Raw genomic sequence first — 23,051 nt, 5'->3', positions numbered from 1 at the left:
CGATGATGCTATCTTTCGATGATTCATGATGACATCGTGCTGTGTCATTCATTAGACTAAACTCATCACATCTGAACCCCTATCGAGGCAATAACGGATAAAAAGGATGGATTCATTGAGAGCGACTGGCACCGGCTAGTAAGCCAGGTAAGGAGCACGGAAATATTACCAGCGGTTGGTGCCAGAAAGACGCTTCCAGAGCTCCCACCTGGACACCAAGAGACTCCTTTCTCCTAATAAATATGATCAACAAATAAATGCCGATACCGAGATTTTATTTGTATCGCTTCTCTACAGTCTTATTCCAAAAAGCGACATTTGTGGATGGTGCCTAAACAAAGGCGAAAGTAGACTGTAGAATGCAAGTGTTGTGGTGAGAATTTTCCTGTGCAGCTTCCCAGCGATGAGGCGTCCCACGAAGAACAGGACAGCGAGCAAACCTAACTTTTCGTATATGTAAAGCCTGTAAAAGAGAGACGTTGCCATCTTAGTACACGTCGGTATTGTAACTTTTGCAACCAACTCTCACAGAAATGGTTTCAACTACGATTTTTCTGTACCTCCTGAGCGTGAGCCGTGCTTCGTATACTGTGGTTGGATCGTCTTTGAGGATGAACTTTCGTGCCCCGAGAACGTAATTCTTAAAGTACGACCCCCAATCGATGGAACGAAGGTCCACAGAGAAGAGCTACACAGACAAAGGAACTTATTTCTTTCCTTGAAGATGTAGAAATTATGATTAACCTTTCGGTCTTCGGGTGAGAGTTGCTTCATGAGTATCAAGATATTTCCGCAATGAAATTTCCATTCATGAGTGGTGAAGTACTCGAGGGAAACCATGACCTTGTACAGTTTGTTGAACAACTTGAACATCCTGCAATGATGACGTGACAGGATTCCTCCGGATTTTGATTCCCCTAACTTACTTTGGTTTCCGTCCACAGAGCCACAGATAAACATCATAGACCTGCGCCAGGCATCGATGTTGCAGGAACATGGAAAGGGCATTGAGCAACTTGCTCTTCTTGAAGCTGCCGCCAGGGAAACGAACAGCATGTGGCATAGGGTTGGTAAGGAGATAAGGGTAAGCGACCCTCTCCACATCGCCCCACGTCAACCGACTAATAGTGCCCGAAGTACAGTGGTACACAGGGATGCCTTTGGGCCTGAGAAGCGAAATCAAATGAAGCAGACAACTACTAATACGTGAACCACTTACGTCCTCGTTGCCGTATGCCAAGCCACTACGATCATGGTATTGATCACTGTGTCGACGGGGACCAAGTCTGCCGCCTTGTCGGGGTCAGCGAGCATTGAACGCAGGAGGCCCTTGCCAGACTGAAAACACACGCTCGTATATCCCATCCACCCACCACAAGGAGGCATACATACCGCTACAAGAAGGCCAGTGGGGCCGTTTATGTTGTCCACCCATCCCTAGGAGTTGATATACAACGTATTATCTGTCTAGGAATGTTTGTGGGAAGCTTACTGGGATTGGTTCCTTCCAAGCTGCTGTAACGATAGATGGTCGAACAATGGCGACGGGGACGTTGCCTCTTTCGTTGACTACCAATGTTTCTGCAAGAGCTTTGGTGAAGGTGTACATGTTTGGCCTCGTGCCCAGCAGTTGACCAGTTATGGCTTCTATCATATCATCTTTCATCCACCTGAACCCACCATTCGCAATTAAAGCGCATTAAAAAAAAAACACTCGATTACCTGACCGCGTCGATGACGTTCTGTGGGTCGAAAGGTGGAGAGTAGATGATTTCTGACACATCCGTTTTGTCACAGTTGCAGTAGGCCGTTGAGATGTGGACGAAAACCTGCGCGTCTAGTCAAGTGGCTGTCTCATTGTCACTCATTTGTTACTTACCTTGAGCTTCTTCATACACTGACACAAACGGAGGAGTCGCCTGGTACCCAGAACGTTCATGTCCATTGAACTCCTAAACAATACGTTTTCTTTGTAGGATTCCAACCGGGGGGTTACACTTTGGAAGCATACTTTAATGGTTCATCAAACTTGACGATGGCTGCAGAGTGGAAAATGAGTTGCGTGTTGTCCAGAAGCAAATCCTTATCTCGAGCGGTGAGTCCCAGATCTGGAAGGGTGAGATCTCCTTCTAGGGCGACCACTTTCCCCTTTGTAGAATGAGTCGAGCGGAATATCTGTGAAGCACCTTCTGGTGAATCTCCTATTGAAGTCTGGTCTTGGACATACCTGAGTGGAAAGTAGTTCCTCTAGCCGTTCTTGGGGTGACAAACCTCCTTTACTGCGCATCAGCACAAAGATTCTGCCGATCTCTGAGCACGAGCGGAGGAGTTTTTCAACCAGGACCTGGAAAAGAATACTCCTTCATTTCCCCAGAGTGCAGTGTGGTAAAGCCAACCTTTACTGCGCCATCGTTTCCACAAAATTCCCTGCTTTTATCCCGTGCAATACGAAAAATAAATTGATGATAATTGATAATGAGGATTGCTTGAGGGTTCAAACCCTCCGAAATTGTACCTTTGCCAGTGCATTTGAGAGAGGGAAAACAGAGGGTGAATTCCTCTCCCCCATGCACGATTGCACGATTTCCGACGTACTTTTCTAGTTACGCTCTGTCCCTACTTTGCTGACAGCCAAGTGTAATTTCAGTGTTACGTAGCATAAAGTGGGACTGTTTCCTATTTGGGGGCGGGGATATATTTATTAGACGAAAAGGAAAAAAAATATCGGTGGAAATGTCAGCCAAACGGGACGTCGGCTTGCTATTCCGCAAAGAAAGAAAATATATATAAAGAAAAGAATTAGGAAATACAGGATAAACTAACAGAGGGTGAAAGAAGGGTGAGATAGATTAAAGACAATGATGACAAAAAAAAAGATGACTAACGAACGGTGAAAGAATGATGAGATGGACAACAGAAGATGACTTTAAAAGGTAAGCATAAAGTTAATGCGTTGAGGGTGAGAGTGGCGCATTGAAGAATGAGATTGCACGACTGGAGTTCACATTTGGGTTCCCATTTGGGTTTATTACGAAGTTAAGGTATTTCCAGAAATTTTTATCGGCGACAATCTCTAGTAGTCGAGTGACATTTTACGGTCGCCGGCAAAAATTAATGAACGTGTCGTCTCTTTTATTCATTTATGTCGACAGAAGCGCAATCATAACACCTGCAAATGAACATTTGCTTTGTTTTCCATCGGCTCGAATATTGCTGAGGGAAAGTTATTTCTACAAAAATCATGGTGAAACAGGTTGTTTCAGTTATAGCAGTTATTTCTGTCTGTACCTTTCCCATGAACCCTGTGGCTCCCGTGATGAAGACATCTTTTCCCTTGTAGAACTCTGGGATGAGAGGTTGACTGATGGACGCCATTTCACCGTTCTGTTCACGGTCTCCGCGCACCGCGCACCCGCGCACCGTTTGATGCGTCGTCGCACAGACACCAGTGGCGCCGTTGTGCGGGCGACCAGAGGAATCAACGAGGTTTCGAATTCGATTTCTGCCTCATATGCTGCATCCATGTGATTTCGCTCTCATGCTGCAAAACGGGGCATCCCTACATTTTATTTGTGCCCTTTGGATAGCGATTGAGGAACACACTTTATACAAAGTTTGCAAATGAGAACATGGTTCTTTTTTCTTTTCTTTTAGTTCAGTACGTGTTAGCGCCGCGAGAAGAGCTTTGGAAAAGTTGCACTCGCTGATCCTGGCTACCTCAGGATTAGCGAGATGGGTTCTATGAGAACACTCGAACACCCGCACACCCGAAAATATTTCGGGAGGGGTTCTATGAGAACATTACATGGGGGAGGAGGTTTCACCGTCGCTTCTCTCTCCCAAAAGCACTACCAAAGGTGCGGTTCCGGGGGGGGGGGGGACCCTCCCCCCCTCAGGCTATACTCTACTGATCAGCTGTATGATTGAATGTACGACAATTAACTTTCGATTCAGTTTAAAAGTTTGCGAGGGGTACGCTTGTGCCATACACATTAAGAAAAGAAAATGAAAAGGCTGTTTGGGAAACGACAGAATATCTATATGTGCTTCCGTCGGTTTCGCCTTTGCTGAGAAATTTCATTTGCATGTTGACTGCTCGAGAGGTGCAAAAGTCCTCCGAAGGGATGCATGCATCCCTTCGGGTGTTCGGAAGACACCAGCAAAGCTCAGAGAACCAAAAGGGAATATCTTCCCTAGGTGTACCTAGATGAGCCGGCGTTGCGTGGAAATTTACTGATCAGTGGTGGGAATCTAATGTTTTGTCACGTTTCATGCACCACAGTTCGTGGCTTTTTGTAATATACTTCCTCCGAGAATGATAACGACGAAACTAAATTGAAAATTTCAATATATTTGCACTCCATGTAGCACTAGCGAAGTAAATTACGTAGGGAAGAGCGGGGATCTAGGGAGAGGGTCATGGAGAAGCTCCTACCGTAAGCGAGAGTGGAGCCGGTGTCAAAATGAAGCGGTTCTGCAGCACTTATGCACCGTCCCGACGGCTTCAAGAGAAGCCACTGCATTTGATGGACGTAATATGTGCGACATCTGGACGTCCATCCAAGTGAATGGAGTGAAACTTTCATGGAGCTTCTTATTGAAACACGCAAGCGTCCGATTAGGCCTAGCTCTGGTGGGGCTCGCCGCGGAAAAAAAGATTGGGCTCACACCGCAAACGTTTAGTGCTTCTAGGATTTTTATTCTACGGTTCCTTTCAAGATGTGGAACATGATGTGTGATGTGATGCCCACCATCTCGGAGGACAGTATCTCGCAGCGGAGCGGACAGTTCTCCGGCGATGAAGCCAATTTCGAGCAGCTTATGGTTAACATGTTAGATGAGCGCGATAAGCTCATGGAAACGTTGCGTGAGACACAGGAGACTCTCACCACGACGCAACAAAAGCTTTCAGACGTGGAAAAAGAGCGAGATTCCTTACAGCGGCAGTTACAAGCAAATCTGCCGCAGGTAGGTCTTGTGCTCTCGTTTGATAAGAAACATACCGTTATGCGCCCACTTTGATCCCAGTGTGGTGTCACGGCTGCAGAAGCAGAATGTGCTAGCGATCGTTTTTTCTATGCCGTTTCGGATAATGAAGCAAGACTGACCATCACATGGTTAACAGAAAAGATAAATGATACCAGAGTACTGAGCGAACGTCAAATATTTTAATTGTGTCCTTTTCTATCGGTTTTTCATGTTTGTAAAGTGCCCAAAGCACGTTAAATTCGTATTTTTGTTTTCAGGAATTTGCAACTATTACCAAAGAGCTTAACCAGGCGAGGGAACAGCTGTTGGAAAAGGAAGAGGAGATACAGGAATTGAAAGCGGAACGCAATAACACCAGGGTGAGGACATGACTCCGCATGGAATCCTTCTTGTTATGGCTTCATAGAATGAAAGATCGCTAAGGAACAATCTCATGACCTGCCATAGTCACAAAGGCACGAATTGTTGCCCAAACGGGTGATGGTTATTCAATAAAAGGGTAAAATGAGCTTCTTCTAAGGTACCTTGAAAGGCTAAAATGACATTTGCAGCTCCTATTGGAACACCTCGAGTGCCTGGTATCAAGACACGAGCGCTCCTTGCGGATGACGGTGGTTAAGAGGCAATCACAATCACCAGCGGGTGTCTCCTCAGAAGTGGAAGTGCTCAAGGCCCTCAAGTCCCTCTTTGAACATCACAAGGCACTCGATGAGAAGGCAACTTTGCTCAATTTGCTCCATGCTTTATGCGAATGACCTCGTTCATTTAAACTGCAGGTGCGGGAAAGACTGAGGGCAGCGTTGGAACGTGTTACTAGCTTAGAGGAAGAACTCAACAGAGCAAATGAAGAGGTAAATATTTATGTTCCAGCACACATTTGGCTTATTTGGCGAGTTGTGGATATCAATAAAGTGTGTTAAGACCTCTGGAGAACGCACAAGAGGAGGATTGCATTTTTTTGAGCGAAACAACAATAATGTTTCTCACTGTTAATGTCATCAGTGCGGGTTTTCGGGAGGTCAATTTTACGATGCATCCTCCAAACCAGCCTCTTCGATAACTGATGACATTTTGGGTGGGTCACGTAAACGAGGGTTGAGGCAAATTGTGAGTTTTGGTCTCGCGTTGCTGGATGCTTTTGCGTTTGTTGCGACAAAAATTTGTACTTTTGCCTTACCACGTTCCTTTAAAACATGTGTGACACCCTTTTGCAGATATCTCAGTACAAGAGCAAAGGCAATGGGAAAGGTATCTTAAACAAGGCAAGTTTTTTTTTTTTCCTTCTTTCGGTAATTTCCGTGACAAGAAGTACTGGCTGTCAGGTGTCAAACGGGTCGGCCGAAGTGGTGGAAGAAGCGGCCAAGATGGTGGAGATGCAGGAGGCGCTGGAGAAACAGGCGGCCGAGCTGTCGTTGTCGCGGAGCAAACTCAACGAGCTGCTGCCAAAGATTCGGGAACTGGAAGAGTCTCTCCAACTGGCCCAGAAGGAGGTTGCCAAGCTCAAGGAGGAGAATGTACATCTCGCGCGGGACCTCAAGGAGGTAAAACTTGGTATTTTGATAGAGCCTCCGAAAGTGTGTCATCCTGATGACACGCGCAAACCACGTTAATCAACTGCCGTTTTGTTCCTCATAGACGAGTGCTAAGACGAGCGGAGGTCCCACGTGAATTCAATGGGATTACGACTTCTTTCTTTGTACCAAAATTGATGCGGTTTGAAAAGATATATGCTGCGAACTGTGAAGACGCAAGCGACATAAACTGCCCGACAGCTAGGTATCGTGGCAGGTACTTTCTCCGCGGGCCGCATCGCAGCGCCACCAATTTGTTGCACAGTCCTTATTGTCTGAGAGATGATGAAGGAAATGAAAGTGAATGTTGCGAGGGCCTTGGATGTCATCTTTGTTTACGCGAGGATACATTTGAATACACGCACAAAGTATGGATTCATGCTCGTAAAAAGAAGCTACAATGTTGCTCGCTGCGAGGTTTTAATATGTATGTGAGAAGAAACGTATAGCCGCTGATAAAATGGTGGATGAAATTGATTGAGCTTGGACAAACACCAAGCAGCCACATTTGCAGGAGTTGAAAAACGTAACATTTCTTTCAAATGTTTTCCATAATTTAAAGGATAAGCATGCTATCGGGCTTTGTTTCAGAAATGGGTTTCATCTGGATAAGTTAACTGAGGTTAACTAAGGTTTTTCAATTCTCGGTAGTGCTGTGGCAACTCTTAGTTAGTAACATTTCCCTGAGTCTTGGGGAGCGACGAGACCTTTGTTCATAACTCCCAAGACTCGGGGAGAAATGTTACCAACAAAGTTATGGCCAGCACCATTACGTTTCCTCGTTTTACGCTTTAAACAAAGAATATAGTTCCTTTGTAGTGTGTATATGTATAGGACAAGCCTCTCGGTGTATAACTGGAAGATTGGGCCTGCATAGAAGTAAACCTGGATTTGAACTTAGCTGCTAACTTAAAGTTATGCCAAGATTGTTTGGAATGGGTTGTTCACAGATAACGAGTAACTGCTTTGTCCGCCCTTGAAGCATCTCTTCTTCTCTGCGTAACTTTCGTTTTAGCGTAACTGACCTCTTTCCCTAAGTCAGCGTTTTTGTGACTTTCCCCCTGTTTTTCTCGTAGTATGTACTTGTATATATTTTTTGTGGCGCATTACGTAAACGTCACCTGTTGGTTTGTCGTGTGTGCGTCGCTCTGTCTTCTCCCATGCTCGTCTTCATTGGAAACGTGTAGGAGTTCCTTGGGACCACAAAGTTTGAGAAGCCCGAGTTTATCGACTGTCCCGTTCTTGCGGTATTTTCATTTTGTGATTTCCCCTTTCTTTCTCGTTCTCTTTCACTGACTTTGCAGCAGAATGATACGCTGGACCTTACTCTCCTGCAATAAAGATATTGATGCGGCACAAAACGCTCGTACTAGTACACTACTGTAAGTTGCAACCAAGCAGAGTCAGAAATGAATAATAAAACTGTTGACATCTGACAGAAAGGCGTGGCTCAGGCCTACTACCGACCCATTAGCAGTCTGTTGCTCTTTATTTCTGAAACGTTGCTCAATAAGGCTGAAACAGCTGTCCCGTGCTGGTATTTTTAGAAACATATTCGCTGGTTCTGCCCATCCACGAAGCGCTCGGGGATATCTGCTATCCACATTTCTTAATTAACCGAATGCCATAACTGGAGTCTTTCTGTCGATAGAGAGAATTCGTGAAACTTGGAGAAAAAAAAAAAACATTTTCCTGTTGCAGAACAATGCCCAGAAAGAAGACCAAGAAGAGCGTATCTCGACACTGGAGAAGCGCTGCCTTAATGCCCAGAGAGAATCGGTCTCTCTGCATGACCTCAATGAGAAGTTGGAACAGGAGCTTTCTAACAAGGAGGCCCAACTGAAACTGGTACAGACACGGTTATGAGAAAGTGATTCCTTGATGACAGAGCTCTTTTGATGCAGAGTGAGGAGAAAGTACGAACCCTCCAAGAACGACTTGAGTTGGCTGACCAGAAGCTGGCCCAGTTCTCAAAAAAAGAAACAGATGTCGACCTCACATCTGTCATAGCTCACGTAAGTCGTAGCTGGGGTGGACCTTTCTTTCCGTGGGTCAGTACTTTGGCTCTGATGGGGCACTCAACCTGGTTCCGACCCCTTTTGGGGACCCATATTGGCGTGTCTGACAACCATCCATTACAATAAGTTAAAATGCTTTCACGATTTAGGTGTGGAGGAATAAAGTGTTCCTTCCGACGCGTCTCACAGGGGCTAATTTTCTATTGGTTTTTGGTAGGGCCGCGCGGATAGTAACAATGTTAAATACAAATCGAATATGAATATTGCAAATATTTGACTTTGAATATCAAAGCGGATAATGACTCGAAGTAGCCCTGTTTACTGCACTGTGCACATACAGCATAGACAAGCACATTTTGATAATCACAGAAATGTGTAGGGAGGCATCACCTATGAAAGGATGAGCAATAAAGGTTGCCACTCCCAATTGACACTGCTACAGTTTCAGGCGTACCCCACTAGTGGGGTACATCTGAAACTCGAGTGTAAAAGTACGGCAACAGTGCTACGGCCATCCATTGATGAGGGAATCTAGTGAGCGAGCATGTGATTGAGAAGGGGACCTTTGCTCGTCTATATATTTGTAAATAGAGGCGTGATAATTTTTTTTTGAGATGGGAGAACTTTATTCTTATGTGGATAGGATAAACACAGTTCAATGGAGGACACAGTGAGCCGTTTGGAGTCCCAGCTGGAAGAAAAGGCCTGCGAACTGTCTCGGGTAAGGAGATGGAGAGAGAGAGACATTTCTTAATCGTTGCGCTTTCAGTCCCGTCAGCGTGAGAAGATGAATGAGGACCACAGCCACAAGTTGTCTGCAACGGTGGACAAGTTGCTGGCTGAGAGCAATGACAGGCTCCAGCTGCATCTCAAGGAACGCATGCATGCCCTCGATGAAAAGAACCTCCTCTTGCAGGAGCTGGATCGCACACGCAGAATGTTGGAAGAGACGCAGGGAGAGAAGGTTAGGAAATTGAAACTCGTTATTTCCACGCATAACAAAAGATGCGGACTCTCCGTGGCAAAAGCGCAGGCAGGAACCTCGAGAAATGTCAATTAAAAGTTATCAGCTGTTAACGCATTAAGGAGGACAATTTGGCAGAGTTTGCCAAGAACTAAACCATCGTTTCCAGGGATGCACCCGAGTTCTGTGTCGGCCATATTTATTTGTTGAGCGCAACCAGTTATGGCTGAAAATTTGGCTCTCGTGCTGTTTTTTGGAGAAGATAAAAAAATGAATAAGAAATGGTATAATGCAGTCCTAATTCGTCGCAATAATTTATTTCACTGCACGAGCGAATGATGTGTAAATGCCGGTAATGACATTGCGTCTCCCATACAACTTCATTGTGAGATGATGAATGGTGAGTTTCATTGCCAGTTATAATGCTCTACCCCTTTGCTCCCATAGGGCTTATTGTGACATAGCAGCTGTTCTATGTACGGTAGGCATTGATTGCTGAATTTGGTCTCTGTGCATGGGAGAGGTTAAAGTTGGAGAAACCACATGACCATGTATCTCAACAATGGGGTATATATAGACTGGCCGCAGGAGATAGCAGAATAGCAGAGAGATAGTAGAATGGAAGCCAGTCTACTTAAAACAAGAACAACATCAAAATGGACCCATTGCCAAATTTTGTTATTCGAATGAACCATAACCGAGGGGTGCAAGAAGGACATGACCTTGGGCGGCTTATTTGGTCTGCAAAGCAGTTTGTCCCGCTTGTAAGCTTGTGGCTTTCCGACATGAAATGGGCATTGTTCTTGCAGTGCTCTAGGCATACTTCTTTGGGCTTTTGCTTGGCGTTGGCTCTTTTGCTTTTGCTTCAGATTTGCATAGCAAAATTTGGTGATGAATATTTTGTAATTGGTGGCTTTACGTCGTAAGACAACTATGATCGTGATTCATGAGAGCGGTCAGTCTGTGGATTAATTTTGCATACCCGAGGGTTCTTGAACACGCGCTGAAAGCTCAACACGCGGCATACCACGTTTAATGTCCCTCGCGGAAGACGGCGTGTATATGCAGCTTATACCCGGTGATGAATATTTCGACATTATTTACGCGTTTCAGGGTGTTTGAAAAATGGTGTGACTTTGAATAATGATTACTTCGAATTCTGCTATCTCACATTTTCCCTCTAATTAAAGAGCTAGCTAATAAATTTCAGGTAACTAGACGTCCAGTAGTTGGATACTCTCGTCGAGAGAATGTCTGCCTTTGTATTAAAAAGCAATAATAGAAGACACCCCAAAAATTAGCAAATGGGTGAAGCGGAAGAAATGGTCTTCTCGTGCAGGAGAAAATATTTGAAGAGCTGTCCAAGATGCGGGCAGAAATGGATGCCGTCAGGCGAGACGTTCAGTCCTACAGGACAGAAAGCATAGCCAGCAGGTACGTGTATATCCGATATCAATGCACTTTGTTAGAGCAAACGCTTTCATGATCACCTTGTTCACCCGATTCTAACGTGGTTTTAGTACGGTTGCGAGAATAGTGAAATTTGGGTTGGAATCGGATACAAACAGAATATTTGCTTCTTGGAATGACAAATCAAATAGGATTGTTGTTGAACAAGCATGCTTCCGCAAATAGCCAGATAATATACGGTAAAAATGGTAATTTTTACAAAGATACTACGACATATTATGACAAAGTGTGAACCTCATGAATTGCGATACCTGCAGAACAAGCTTACCTTCACCTTCACCATAATGCGTTTTTCAGGGTGACAGCGAGTCGTCCCCACCACTCCCCCTTGTCACCCCAGGTGATATCCCCCCCTTCCGTAGTCTCGGATGGTACCACAGTGCCGGATGGCTATCGTGCCACGTCAACACCTCTGGACTTTGGTCCACAACACCGGACCGCAGTGCAGCGGGTAGGCCCCCCCCAAATATTTTAACCAATGGTTGATGCGAGTCGTATTTCAGCCGACTGGCGACGTATCGGAATGGGAGAAAAGTCACAACACCCAGAGCTTTGAAGGTGGTAGTGACACAGAGTGCAGCCAAGAGGACAATGAGAGCCTTTTGGATGCTATGGACATTCTCTCACCCGCTGGAAACACAGATGCACAAGCACTGGCTTTGATGTTGCAGGAACAGCTGGATGCCATCAATAACGAGATACGGTACGAGACGATTTACCGTATTTATTCGCGTATGACGCGACATTTTTGCGCAACCCGGGGAAAAGCCTTCCTTTCAACTATGTTGGTTCCCAAAATGGTCTCGTACCAATGGGAAGGCAGCTGGGAGCTCCCATCCCGCATTCCCAGTCCACAAGGTTGTCGACACATTCCGTGTCTCGATGGGGAATTAGGTGTTGAGTTGCGCGAGTGTTTCCAGGCTAATCCAGGAAGAAAAACAGAGCACAGAACAGCGGGCAGAAGAGCTCGAGTCTCGGGTGGGTTTGGAACCTGGCCTATTGTTGTCACGTGGACGTTCGTTTGAGCGACCTTCTCCTCCCCTGAGTGGCCGCTCTACTCCTCCTCCTCACAGCCCCCAGAGAGAATACATGCCAAAGTACCACACGGTCAGACTCCCTTTCATACTACTTTGCTCTCGTGTCACAGGCTCTTTTTCTTATAGGTGCCAGCATCGTTAGACGTGCGAGAAGAGAGGACGACCCCTCGCACATTGCGCATTGACCGTGTCACGCAGGCGTTTGCTCAGAGTTCAGAAGAGCTTCGCAGGTCAGACTTTTGCAATAGGGCTGCGCAAATAGTGAAATTTGGTTTAGAATCCAATGTCAATAGAATATTGCTACGCATGCTACGTAAAAAGCTGCCGAAAAATATCTCGGGTCAGTATTGACATCGTCAATTAGCGTAGCTATGGCTCTGTCTGCTGCAGTGCCGGATTTAAGGGGGGGGGCACTTGCCCCGGTGCCCCCACCACAAGGGGGCCCCCACCAGTAAAGGTCTTGTCCGAGGGAAATCTGTTTTGCGTGCCTGAAACGCATCCCTGAAATGGAAACTTTGTAAAAATCTGTCCTTCATCCACATGTATCAACCATAGATAACATCACATTGGATAGACATAGAATACACGAGGGAACCCCCACAGCACAGTGTCCCCACCATTGTAAATCCGGCACTGGTCTGCTGCATATCCTTTGGGAGCAACGCGGGTAGTCACATCTTTAATTACGAAGAACTTGTCTCGGAGCCTCAAATATAAATAGGGTCTGAGGTTTTCTGGTTATTATTAATTTACCCCCAGAGTCGCACATTTAGTGATACTGGTACAACTCCATTTCTCCAAGAACGGGGGTCCTTTTGTCGCACGACAGCAGTAGGGGAAGCAAGTGACGCTGCAGCCGTGAGGGCGAAATGCATGGGGCGTTTCCTCAGCATGAAGGCGTCGCGTGGACGTATGGCCTCGTACGCGTTGCAGGGAAACTCCCGCAGACAGAGCGAGTGATGTGCGCCAATGTTGGCACATTCGTCGACCACGAGCGAATATCAGTGGTGGACAAATTCCGGCGTACACTTTCTGCGCGGGTTAAAAAATTGTCTTTTTTACCTCAAAACGTAACAAATGTTTGGGTTTTGGATTTTATCAGATTGGTACTGTCCCACACATTGGAACTGATATTATGCCAAATTTAGCCAGTAGAAACCGACCAGATGTGCGTGACAGACGTTCAAGTGGGTGACTGATGACTCAAATATATTTGAGTTATTCGAGCAAATGCTGTTCTCATGGAATATCAAACATGCTTGGAATATTCACGAATATGAAATACCTCGAATATTTGCGCAGCCCTCATTTTAAGTGCTCTCGTTATTCTAATGCGCAGATCTCATTTGTTGGGAACAGCTTGCAAAATGGAAAATGGTTTGAGCAGCTCCGTCGTATCTGGCTAATAAATTTCGATTATCTTTACTGCTGGGTGAATCTGGCACTTTAGGAAATTTATTGAATTATAGCGGAGCGGTGATTTTCGTGTAGCATGCCAATTTCTATTGATGCGGTCCCATTGACCGAGAAATGTTATCGTAAGGAATAGTTGGGAAGAACATTTTCGCGATACTATATAAAAGCTGTGGTTTTCTCCAGGTCACTGGGGCCCGAAGCATCCGGCATTCCACCAGATGCACTGCTCAGGTATAGAAAGCCTCGATATTGACCTATAGTTGAAAATAGGACTATTGTATCCATATAGACATGGCAAAACGAACTGACTGACACGTACTTATGCCACATTACGGGAAAATGAAAAGCTTCACATGCACGCCTTGGCTTTCCACAACAGCTCTTGTTCCAACAGTCTTGTCCCAACCACCCTGAGCAGTTTACTACTGGAGAAGTGGTTGCGAGAAGGAGAAAAAGACGGGCTTCAGTTTCTCTAATGTGGTATATGTAAAGTGTCGTTTTCCCCTAATATGCCTAGTATGTCCCAATTGGCCCAATTGGTACTTGAGACGTCCCATCTACCATATTTTATCAATATCATGAGACTTTTCATCCTGCTCTATTGATTGGGGATGAACCGCTTTTACCCTACACGAGAACTTTCAACTCGTCGGCTATTTAAATGTCCTATAAGCGAATGACTTTCTCTTTTACTATCAAATATCAAAGTATCAAATCCTGAGATAATTCAGCGTTAATTGAACAGTTAGTTTTACCTTGTTTACACACACATCACTGTCTTGGCGCATAATGGCCTAAGCTGCCTTTGCGCCATTAAACTCTGAATCATCATCATCATCATCATCTACCGTAAAATCGGGACACCCTTTTGTTACTCCCGCATTTTCCATCTCATTTCTGTACTACAGGAATAAAAAGAAAAATATTTTTGGTTTCATAGCCGACTCCCATATATTTGTCGCTGTCTTGGCCAAGCGTGAGCTGTATGTAAAATCTGTCATCAGTCATCATTGTACCTACGTGCGCTTCAGAAATGAAAAGTACAGTCAGGCTAGTATTCCTGTGTAAGTAGGTCCTGTAGAGCGTAGTGCTTTTCTAAACAGGCCAATTTTACGACAACATGAACTGCAGTGGTTGGTGACCATTTGGAGACATACAGCAGAGCTGGTGCTACTTTGCTGAGAATTTGATAGTATTCGTTAATCACGAGACAGCTTTGGTCTTGTAGGGTATCCATGGATGGGTCCTTGAGTGCCCAGTCTCCATTAAGCTCAACGCATTCGTCTCAAGATTCACTCAACAAGGCAGCTAAGAAGAAGGGCATCAAGTCTTCTTTGGGAAGATTTTTCAGCAAGAAGGTTAAAGGAAAAGATGTCTACGGACAGGAATATGGCATGCCAGGTCTGTTCATTGCCCTAGCTGCGGAACAAAGTTAAGAGACTCTTCTTCCAGGTGGCATCTACATAGACAGTGACCTCTGTGGGAGTGACATGGGAACGTTATCTATGGCTCTGGGACCCAAAACGGAAGTGGACCGCCGTACCAAGAAAAAGTTAGTTTTTTTTTACCAACAGCCTGCTGGTGCGAGGACTTAACTAATTAATGAATCAAGCACGTTGGGCTAGTTGGTACATAGCTGACACGTAGAAACTCGGCAAAGAGACACAAGGAAAAGGAGTACACGGGACAACTGCTGGACTTGCAGCTGACGTTTGATGACACAACCCTTCCAATGAACTTGGTAGCTTCATGATATGAAATGCCTCAGATATCTCCCTTTCATATTAATGGAAAAGGTAACTAGCGGCAGAAAACGGGACGAGAGAAGAAGAAGAAGACACACGCCTTGATAAGACACGTGAAAATAGAGCACTCCTGATAACACATCTCAAGGAACAGCACTCCAAAATCTATCGAGAAAGTTGTGTTCTTTTTCCGTAAGTGATAAAGACGGGACACTGACACAGCAGTCGAGACCTTTTTTTTCTCTCATTTGAAAGGCTTCCACCAGTTGAGTTTCTTCTACTTCTCTCGTCCCCTTTTTCTACCGCTGGTTACCTTTTCCGTTACTATGTACCAACAGGTCCAAACATTCACCCTTCTCCCTTTCATATCTAATATTCTCTTTGGTAAGGACCATAACTATTGTGTGAAGTTTACGGGTTTTACCTGCTCCTTCCCCAAATTTACCCCCCCCCCCCTCCCCGATAGGCTGGTATAATGATAATATAATATAGGGTGATATAATGATAAGGATTTGGGTTAAACCAGATTTCTCCTCGAATCAGGAGAGGCTTTTTGTCGCTCGTCCCGTGATGTAGTAATGGGTCGTGGCGCGAAAACTGCTGGAGAATGGACACTTGGGCTTCCAGTTGTACTGCCGTGCGGCCGAAACAATGCCCAGTGCCAAGCATCTCAAGGGGTGTTTGAGCAGCAGATGATAGTTCGGAAACAGATTGTGAGCAAAAGTAAGCATAATTGTCGATGATTCACTGAACGCAATGGACGCTCCAGCACAAAAACAAAAGGGAAACCTGCGCAAAAATGAGTGCGATGCTTTTTGAAAACAAACGTTTAGATTGAACAAGAATTTGAACTTTCCCCTGTTATGTGTCTGTGACACAGGACCCTGGGCTGTATCTTTTGGTCTTGTCAGGTCTGCTTCGCTTTTTACTTATTTTACTTATTGTTTTTTCAACTCCCTCAGCTAGATAAGTGTCTTGGATTGTGTTTTTGCTTGTCTATTTCCCTTTCTACTGGTATATATACGTCCGGTTGTACGGCTACTCTTTAACCTGAAGAAGTGCAGACTCTGCACGAAAGCCTCGTTCATCTTAATTGTAATAAAGTGTTCCTACCCGTTTTTCCTTCACTCAGTGTAATCAAGAATTTGCAGGTTCGAATTACCATGGACCTTTTAAGAGCCTCCCCATTTTGTAGAAGATGGTATTATTACTTAGTTTGAACCCTGCTTTCTTTTTAGATTTGCGATAATTTAATGAGCCTAACAAACCCGATTTTACCTGTATTACACCCGAATGTTCAACGACAAAAAATTGCCAAAATACCTCCTTTCAGATAAGGAGTCGAGGTTTTTGAACAGGTCTGCCCAAGCACACGTACCAGTTGCAATTACTGCGAGCAACTCTGTGGTAAACTTTACTCCACTTGTGCACCGAGTTTGTTAGAAGGGTTGCGTCATTAAATGTCAGTTTTTTTCCTCTCGCTCGTGTCTCTTCGCCGGTTTCTACTTTTTAACTAATTACCAATTGACAGGCACGAGCTGCTTGCGGAAGCCATGAAGGCCGGAACGCCCTTTGCACTGTGGAATGGTCCCACCATTGTAGCCTGGTTAGAGGTGAGCCCCCAAATAAAAAAGAAGGAGAAAGGAGGAAATGTGATGTGCGCAGTTGTGGGTGGGCATGCCTGCGTGGTACGTGGCCGCTTGCCGAGCAAATGTCAAGAGCGGTGCCATCATGTCTGCCCTCTCGGACACGGAGATCCAGCGAGAAATCGGCATCAGCAATCCTCTTCATCGGCTCAAGCTGCGTCTCGCTATCCAGGAAATGGTGGCCCTCACCAGCCCTTCAGCAGCAAAGCCTGCACGCACGGTAGGGTACTCAGCTAACCCTTAGCTGAGACGCGCCTAATTGCATTGACAAAGTGTACAAACTGTCGGGCAACTGACTCTCGAAACGTGTCGCGCGGTTTATTGTTGCGCATTGCAGCGATGGAAATTTGGTGCTTGCCAGAACCACATAGAAAAAAAAAAACATGTTTCGTTCCATGGTTTTGGGAAGTGTGTCAGGCGTATCTTGGTTTCTGGTTCCAGCCCTCCTTCGAATTTCATTTCCGTTACTGTTCCTGGTAATGGTGCTGGTTATGGTGCTGCGAGAAGGCATCTCATTTAGCTCTGTGAGCACCCTGTTTGCCAAAGCGTCTTCCGTGCCCATTCTGAGTCCAGAAACTGCGGACGGACGGAACACTACTGTCGTGCCACGGTGAAACGAAGAAATTGTGGGCTCAAGTTCTCGCGCTATGTCGTGGAGTCTCTTTGTGTGGATGCAAATGTTGCGCTTCCCACGCTCTGGTATTCGAGGCACTTGCCTAGAGATAGTAAAGAACCACGTTGCGGCTGATTATTTCTGGAGGAACGGGGTTTCCTATAAAGTTGCCGACCGAGTTTTGGGCTTGTCGGAAGTACGAATCGAGCAGTCGGAATTTGTAGCGAATGGCATAAATCCACTTTATTTCGCAAGCCTTCACTCGCAACGTTCAAACTGGCTTTAAAAAAAGAATCTATACATGTCTGCTTGGCAGTGCCAATGCGCAGCAATGTATTGCAACAAATTTCAGCAAGTTTAGTACCATCCTACTACGTGTGTTAGTCACCACAGTAAGGATTGCCGCTATGGAGGAGGTGACATTCTGTTTTTTTTTATTATTATTATTATTATTATTATTATTATTATTTATATATATTATTATTATATTATATTATTATTTACTGACACATTGCTCGTACACTGTTGACTAGGTTGATGTGAAACGGTGACATCGCGTTAGTGATTTTGCGTCTCGGCCTCTACCAAACACCTGTATCGCGGTAACATCATCGACATCCGCATTTGCAGTTGAGGTCGACATTTCAGTATTGCATAATGTAAAACCCTGAGACTAGGGAACACGAAAGGACAGACACAAACACGAAGTCTCAATTTTTTGGACATTGCATTTTTTCATTATCATTTCAGTATTTCCAATACTCAAAGATACTCTTGGACATACATATTAAAAGAAAAGCTCTCGCAATGCATCTAAAGCGGTTTCTGTCACGCATGTAGGGAATGGCCTTCATTTCATAACACATTGCATTTCTGGCACTCTGGAGGTGATAAGCCCAATGAGTATGAATAATGAAGCACTTCTTGGAGTCTGGGTCAGCAACTGTAATACCTGTATTGTAATACAGAGCCTGGCATTTGGTGAGATGAACCACGAATGGATAGGCAATGAATGGCTTCCCAGCTTGGGTCTCCCCCAATATCGATCAACCTTCATGGAGTGCCTGGTTGATGCACGAATGCTCAACCACCTCACCAAGAAAGACTTCCGGGTTCATCTCAAAATGGTGGACAACTTGCACAGGTACCTCCGCAACAAAATGGGCCCCCAATTTTAACGCCGTTCCTCGCAGAACCAGCCTCCAGTGCGCCGTTGACTGCCTCAAGAGGGTCAACTACGACAGGCAAGAGTTGGCTGAGCGAAGAAAAAACAGCGAAAATGATAGCAAAGGTAAACTACCATATTTTCACGCGTATTAGCCGCACCGCAGATAAGCCGCAGGACTCGTTTTTAGATACATTTTGAAAATGTTTTTGCAGATGAGCCGCACCCGCAGATAAGCCGCGGGTAATACGACCCGACTGCTTTGTGCGCTAGACCAGTGATGCACAAACAAAATCAATAGAGACTCTCATTGCTCGTCGACGCCGTACTCCCTGCCAACTGCCCTGTTCCCATACTGGTCCGAAACGTCGACGACTTTTAGTTTGAAGCCGCTGTCGTAGCTGTGCCTCCGCGTTGTAGACATGCCTTACTTCTAACTGCCGTGCCCATGTCCACGAATGCTGCTGCTCTGGTCAAATGAGAACTGACATTAGCTGACCACGTTTTACCCAGATGTCAGGTGTATTGAACCCTTCCTGTGGGTCAGCCGATAAAGGAGACCGTAGGGAAGGCCATAAACCCTGTGGTCCACATTCCGGTGTCGGCATGATGTATAACAAAGGAGGTCAGTTCTAGTGTTCTACTAAGATCGGATTGTGCCCTTGTTGCGTGTTTCTTGTGGATTGACGAGGTAGTGGTGTTCCAAGAGACATTAATCGCTGTCACCCCTTTTGTTAAAGCTGCGTGGGGGAATGTATTCGGTGTATTCGGAAGGTCAGTCCACTCGAATGTGAACCCTCCCCTGTTCGGTATTGTTCGTGCACTGGCAGGGCGGTCCTGTTCCGAAAAACATGAGGCACTGTCGGCCCTTTTGTTTAATCCGGGGTATGGCGAAAATACCAGGGAAAAATAGCTATCAGATAAGCCGCAGAGCGTCCGCGAAAAAAAAGAATCGCGCATAAGCCGCGGCTAATACGCGTGAAAATACGCTAGATAGAGGGCATTTGACGGCTTTTCTTCGGCTAACGCTTCCTTTTTATGGCTTTCCAAGATGTGCTGGTCTGGTCCAATGAACGTGTAATCAAGTGGCTCAACAGTATTGGACTTCGAGAGTACTCGGTCAACTTGCTCGAGTCTGGTGTCCATGGTGCTCTCTTGGCGCTAGACGACACTTTTGATCATAATGCCATGGCGCTTGCCTTGCAGGTGCCAACTCAAAACATTCAGGTAAACTCCCCTTTAAGGTAAAGTCACCTTTTGTACGAGCTTCAGAACTCACTTTGTCAGGCACGGCAGCTATTGGAGCACGAGTTCAACAATCTCCTCATGATTGGAACGGAGAGGAGACCGGACGATGTAAGCCACTTGTGTTTAAGAAACCTCTTCTGGGTTTTATTATTATGGGTATTATTTCTTTATGGTTTCAGGGAGCCAAGCACATAGGGAGAGCCATTCCAGGAATACAAGGAGATAGACTAGTGTGATCACAATTTACGATGTGTCCATGTCCATCATCATCATCTTACGCTTTTCTATGTCCTTTGTTTTTTTGTTTGGTAAATGAGTTGCCGTTTTTAGTGATGCAAAAATCTCTCGTCCATCTAATACGGTAAACTCTCATTATAATGAAATCACTTTCTTTCTTTTTTTTTCTCTCTCTTTTTTTGTATCAAGTAAAGCCTGACAAGGTTTTGTCTGCAGGCTCCAGATGTGTTTTTACGCACTCCTAAGGTTACTTGTCACTGTGTTTATGCCACTTTGATGACAAGCGAGGTTTTACTGTCCACTGTGGTGGATTGCAGTGGCATCACTTTTTTCGTGCTACTGAAATTATGGGCTCTCTTGGAAAAGTGCCACAAGATCGTTGAAACCGGCAGATTTACATAACTGACTGATTCAAACAGACAGGTTGTCCATCTTAATTTTTGCTTACACCATAAAAACAACTTTTCCTAAACTTGGGGGGGAAACACTATTTGTGCTGCAAATGGTTTCATAGAGTGTGCTATTAATATCTCAATTGTTGAGATTTGTGGGACGATTTCTAGGTGAAAAATCACTCGAATCCTCCTTATTGGGACAAAAATAGCCAAATGTTCTACAAAGTGGAAATGATTTTTGCTTGGATGGGTTGACATTCTTGAGTCTATGTGAAATCATTCATTCCAGTCCTAAAAGGCTTTATCATCTTTTATGCACCCTGGGTATGTTGATGGCTGTGTCCAGATGGTGCACCTGCATTTAGAAGGTGTTCCATTATTATCTTTTGAAGACACTCTTGGCCACTGGAAATTGTTTTTCAGCTTCCTTATTCTCGCAGTGAGGCTGTGTGGAATGTTTGTTTGCCACGTCATTCATTGTTACGGGTAACTTTCTGCTTAATGGGCAGCACGTTTTTTGCAATTTTATTTGCCATCGCTGAAAATAAATTTGCATAACACTGATTTAGGGCCCAACGAACCCTAGGACTGAGCATGACGATAAACAAACATGCTCCACGATTTTTCTTCTTTTTGTTGCAGCTCTGTGCCAACATTAACGAGCATTGTGTAGGTTCCATATTTATGTAAGCACTTTACTCTTTTAGGAAAACTTTGTGTTCTATTTTTATACACGTAGTGTTTTTAGCATTATTTGTAACGAGAGCTGTTTCCAATATGTTTGGCCAACCCACGGATAAAGCAGCGAGCATTGATCATGTAATTGTTGGATTCTAGTCTGGTACACAACATTGTGCTCCAAATGAAGTAGTTGTTTGATCGCCGTATTGTACTCGTGTTGTCTGACTGCATTGATCTGCCTTCATATATTGTATAGAAAGAGAGTCATTTTGGGGCTGTTTTTGGGGCAACCTGGAAAATACAGAAAAGGCATAAAAAAAACATGGATGCCCCTCGTGCTCTTTGTACTATTATTTATTGCCCCTCCTTCGAATGGCCCAACCAACAGGGATGTTAGGATGTACAGACACATTTTACTGGACATTCGCGAAAGTTGTGTAAATTTGACGCTGCTCAGACAACAGGTGGTGAAGAAACCTAGTCAGCGTATTTAACATGATGCGACACGAGCATGTAATGCAGGAAAGCTTTTCCCCACTTTCTTTTTTTTCTTCTCCTCCTCCATGAACTGAGTGACGTGCCTTCACTGTGTCACGCTTTTTCCTTCCAGTGCTTGTGGCTGTACATACCTGTTTGCACGACCCCTCTGTCAGTCCCCTGTACATTATTCGGATGGCTGAATGAGAGACACACATGTACTGCATTTATGCAAAGATGTAGATTATATGTATACATAAAGGTGTAACCCCAGGGAGGTGAGAAAGTGTCGGAGGCTGTCCAGCCTTCGTTTTTCCACTTCTGCTAAGTCATTCTTTTGTAAATAAAGACAGGATAACCCCCAACTTTGCAATATAGAAAGACTGGAGAATTTTGTGTTGCAAGACTTTCGAGTGTGCTGGCTCAGAGGCTTAAAATGAAGTTCCAGAGATAAAAATTAGGTGAACATGATAGTACCCACAGCTACTTGAAATACATTGACATTGCTTTCCTAACCTTTTCAGGTACAAATCGCTCGCTCGTGACTGGCTGTAGTACGACTAATACTAGAAATTGTGTTGACTAGGGATCACAAAGTTGTTGAAAGAGTTGGTATATTGGCATGGGCTGGATGAGCTGGCGACCACGTTTTCCCGTCCACTGCAAGAGATTTTCACTTGTATGCATTGTCACACTGATTGTGTAACATCAGACAACATACGGGGTGTATTCACTGACATCAGTTGATAGCCTTAAAGTAGTCCCATTTTAGTGCATAGAGTAGGCATAGTCACAAAAAGTCAATTTATAGCCGTAAACAATGAAATAGCCAGGTCATATAGTAGTGCATTGAGCTGTGATAGTCACCAAAAGGGAAATAGTCAAAACAGGGCATAAATCATGCAGGTAGTCCATACTATCGTATTGTAGTGAACAGGTAACCCGAGAATTTAGGATTCTACCAGAGAAACGTCATTATGACGTTGGTAGACAGACTGAAACCGAAACAATTTGGAAGGGGAGGGCTGGGTTCCACGAGTGGCTTTCGAGCACGACCTTGGTCGCATCTAGCTGCGAGCGTAGTTCAACTCTACCAAATTGGTGGTGCTGTCGAACACTACACAATGACGTCATTTCTTTTCTGTTGGACGGCATAAGGATTCAAATTTGCAGACGAAGATTAAAGGGGTACAAAACGGGTCGACGAACGTAGCTCACGATATCGCGAGCATCTTTAACACGAAACAATGCCACTCGAGTCTCTCCTTGCTCTTGGAACCGGGTCACGTTACTATGTTCCAGTGTAGACAGGGTGTCTCACGTAACGTATCAAAAAATTAGATTTAAAAATCTACACGTCCGAAAATTATGGGGTCAAT

General features: G+C 44.9%; 2 protein-coding genes across 3 annotated transcripts; one reads left to right on the top strand and one right to left on the bottom strand.

Annotated features, from left to right (window-relative positions):
- Positions 1 to 258: 258 nt before the first annotated feature.
- Positions 259 to 3,443, bottom strand: LOC135396271 (fatty acyl-CoA reductase 1-like). Its single transcript, XM_064627292.1, has 12 exons — positions 3,289 to 3,443; positions 2,228 to 2,344; positions 2,012 to 2,175; positions 1,880 to 1,952; positions 1,723 to 1,829; positions 1,493 to 1,670; positions 1,393 to 1,437; positions 1,220 to 1,338; positions 927 to 1,166; positions 745 to 874; positions 561 to 688; positions 259 to 463 (listed from the first exon to the last, which is right to left on the bottom strand). The coding sequence occupies exons 1-12, from the start codon at positions 3,373 to 3,375 to the stop codon at positions 292 to 294; spliced, it is 1,560 nt and encodes a 519-aa protein (XP_064483362.1). The 5' UTR covers positions 3,376 to 3,443; the 3' UTR covers positions 259 to 291.
- Positions 3,444 to 4,426: 983 nt separating this feature from the next.
- On the top strand, positions 4,427 to 22,037 carry LOC135395075 (liprin-alpha-1-like). 2 transcript variants are annotated; one of them, XM_064626276.1, is made up of 25 exons: positions 4,427 to 4,968; positions 5,247 to 5,348; positions 5,541 to 5,705; positions 5,766 to 5,840; positions 6,204 to 6,251; positions 6,312 to 6,530; positions 8,262 to 8,408; positions 8,465 to 8,575; positions 9,222 to 9,299; positions 9,348 to 9,542; positions 10,882 to 10,976; positions 11,310 to 11,463; positions 11,516 to 11,715; positions 11,933 to 12,119; positions 12,176 to 12,279; positions 13,649 to 13,696; positions 14,694 to 14,866; positions 14,918 to 15,017; positions 16,742 to 16,823; positions 16,876 to 17,076; positions 18,438 to 18,613; positions 18,663 to 18,760; positions 19,686 to 19,861; positions 19,922 to 19,990; positions 20,062 to 22,037. In XM_064626276.1, the coding sequence occupies exons 1-25, from the start codon at positions 4,720 to 4,722 to the stop codon at positions 20,116 to 20,118; spliced, it is 3,309 nt and encodes a 1,102-aa protein (XP_064482346.1). In that variant the 5' UTR covers positions 4,427 to 4,719; the 3' UTR covers positions 20,119 to 22,037. The 2 variants fall into 2 exon arrangements, with proteins under 2 accessions (XP_064482346.1, XP_064482345.1); XM_064626275.1 differs by having other exon boundaries at positions 6,204 to 6,530.
- The last annotated feature ends 1,014 nt before the right edge of the window (positions 22,038 to 23,051 follow it).

The sequence above is a fragment of the Ornithodoros turicata genome, chromosome 5 (assembly GCF_037126465.1).
Source record: "Ornithodoros turicata isolate Travis chromosome 5, ASM3712646v1, whole genome shotgun sequence".
Lineage (NCBI taxonomy): Eukaryota > Metazoa > Arthropoda > Arachnida > Ixodida > Argasidae > Ornithodoros > Ornithodoros turicata.
The sequence above is the reverse complement of the archived record's forward strand: the minus strand, read 5'-3'. Positions and strand labels throughout refer to the sequence as shown.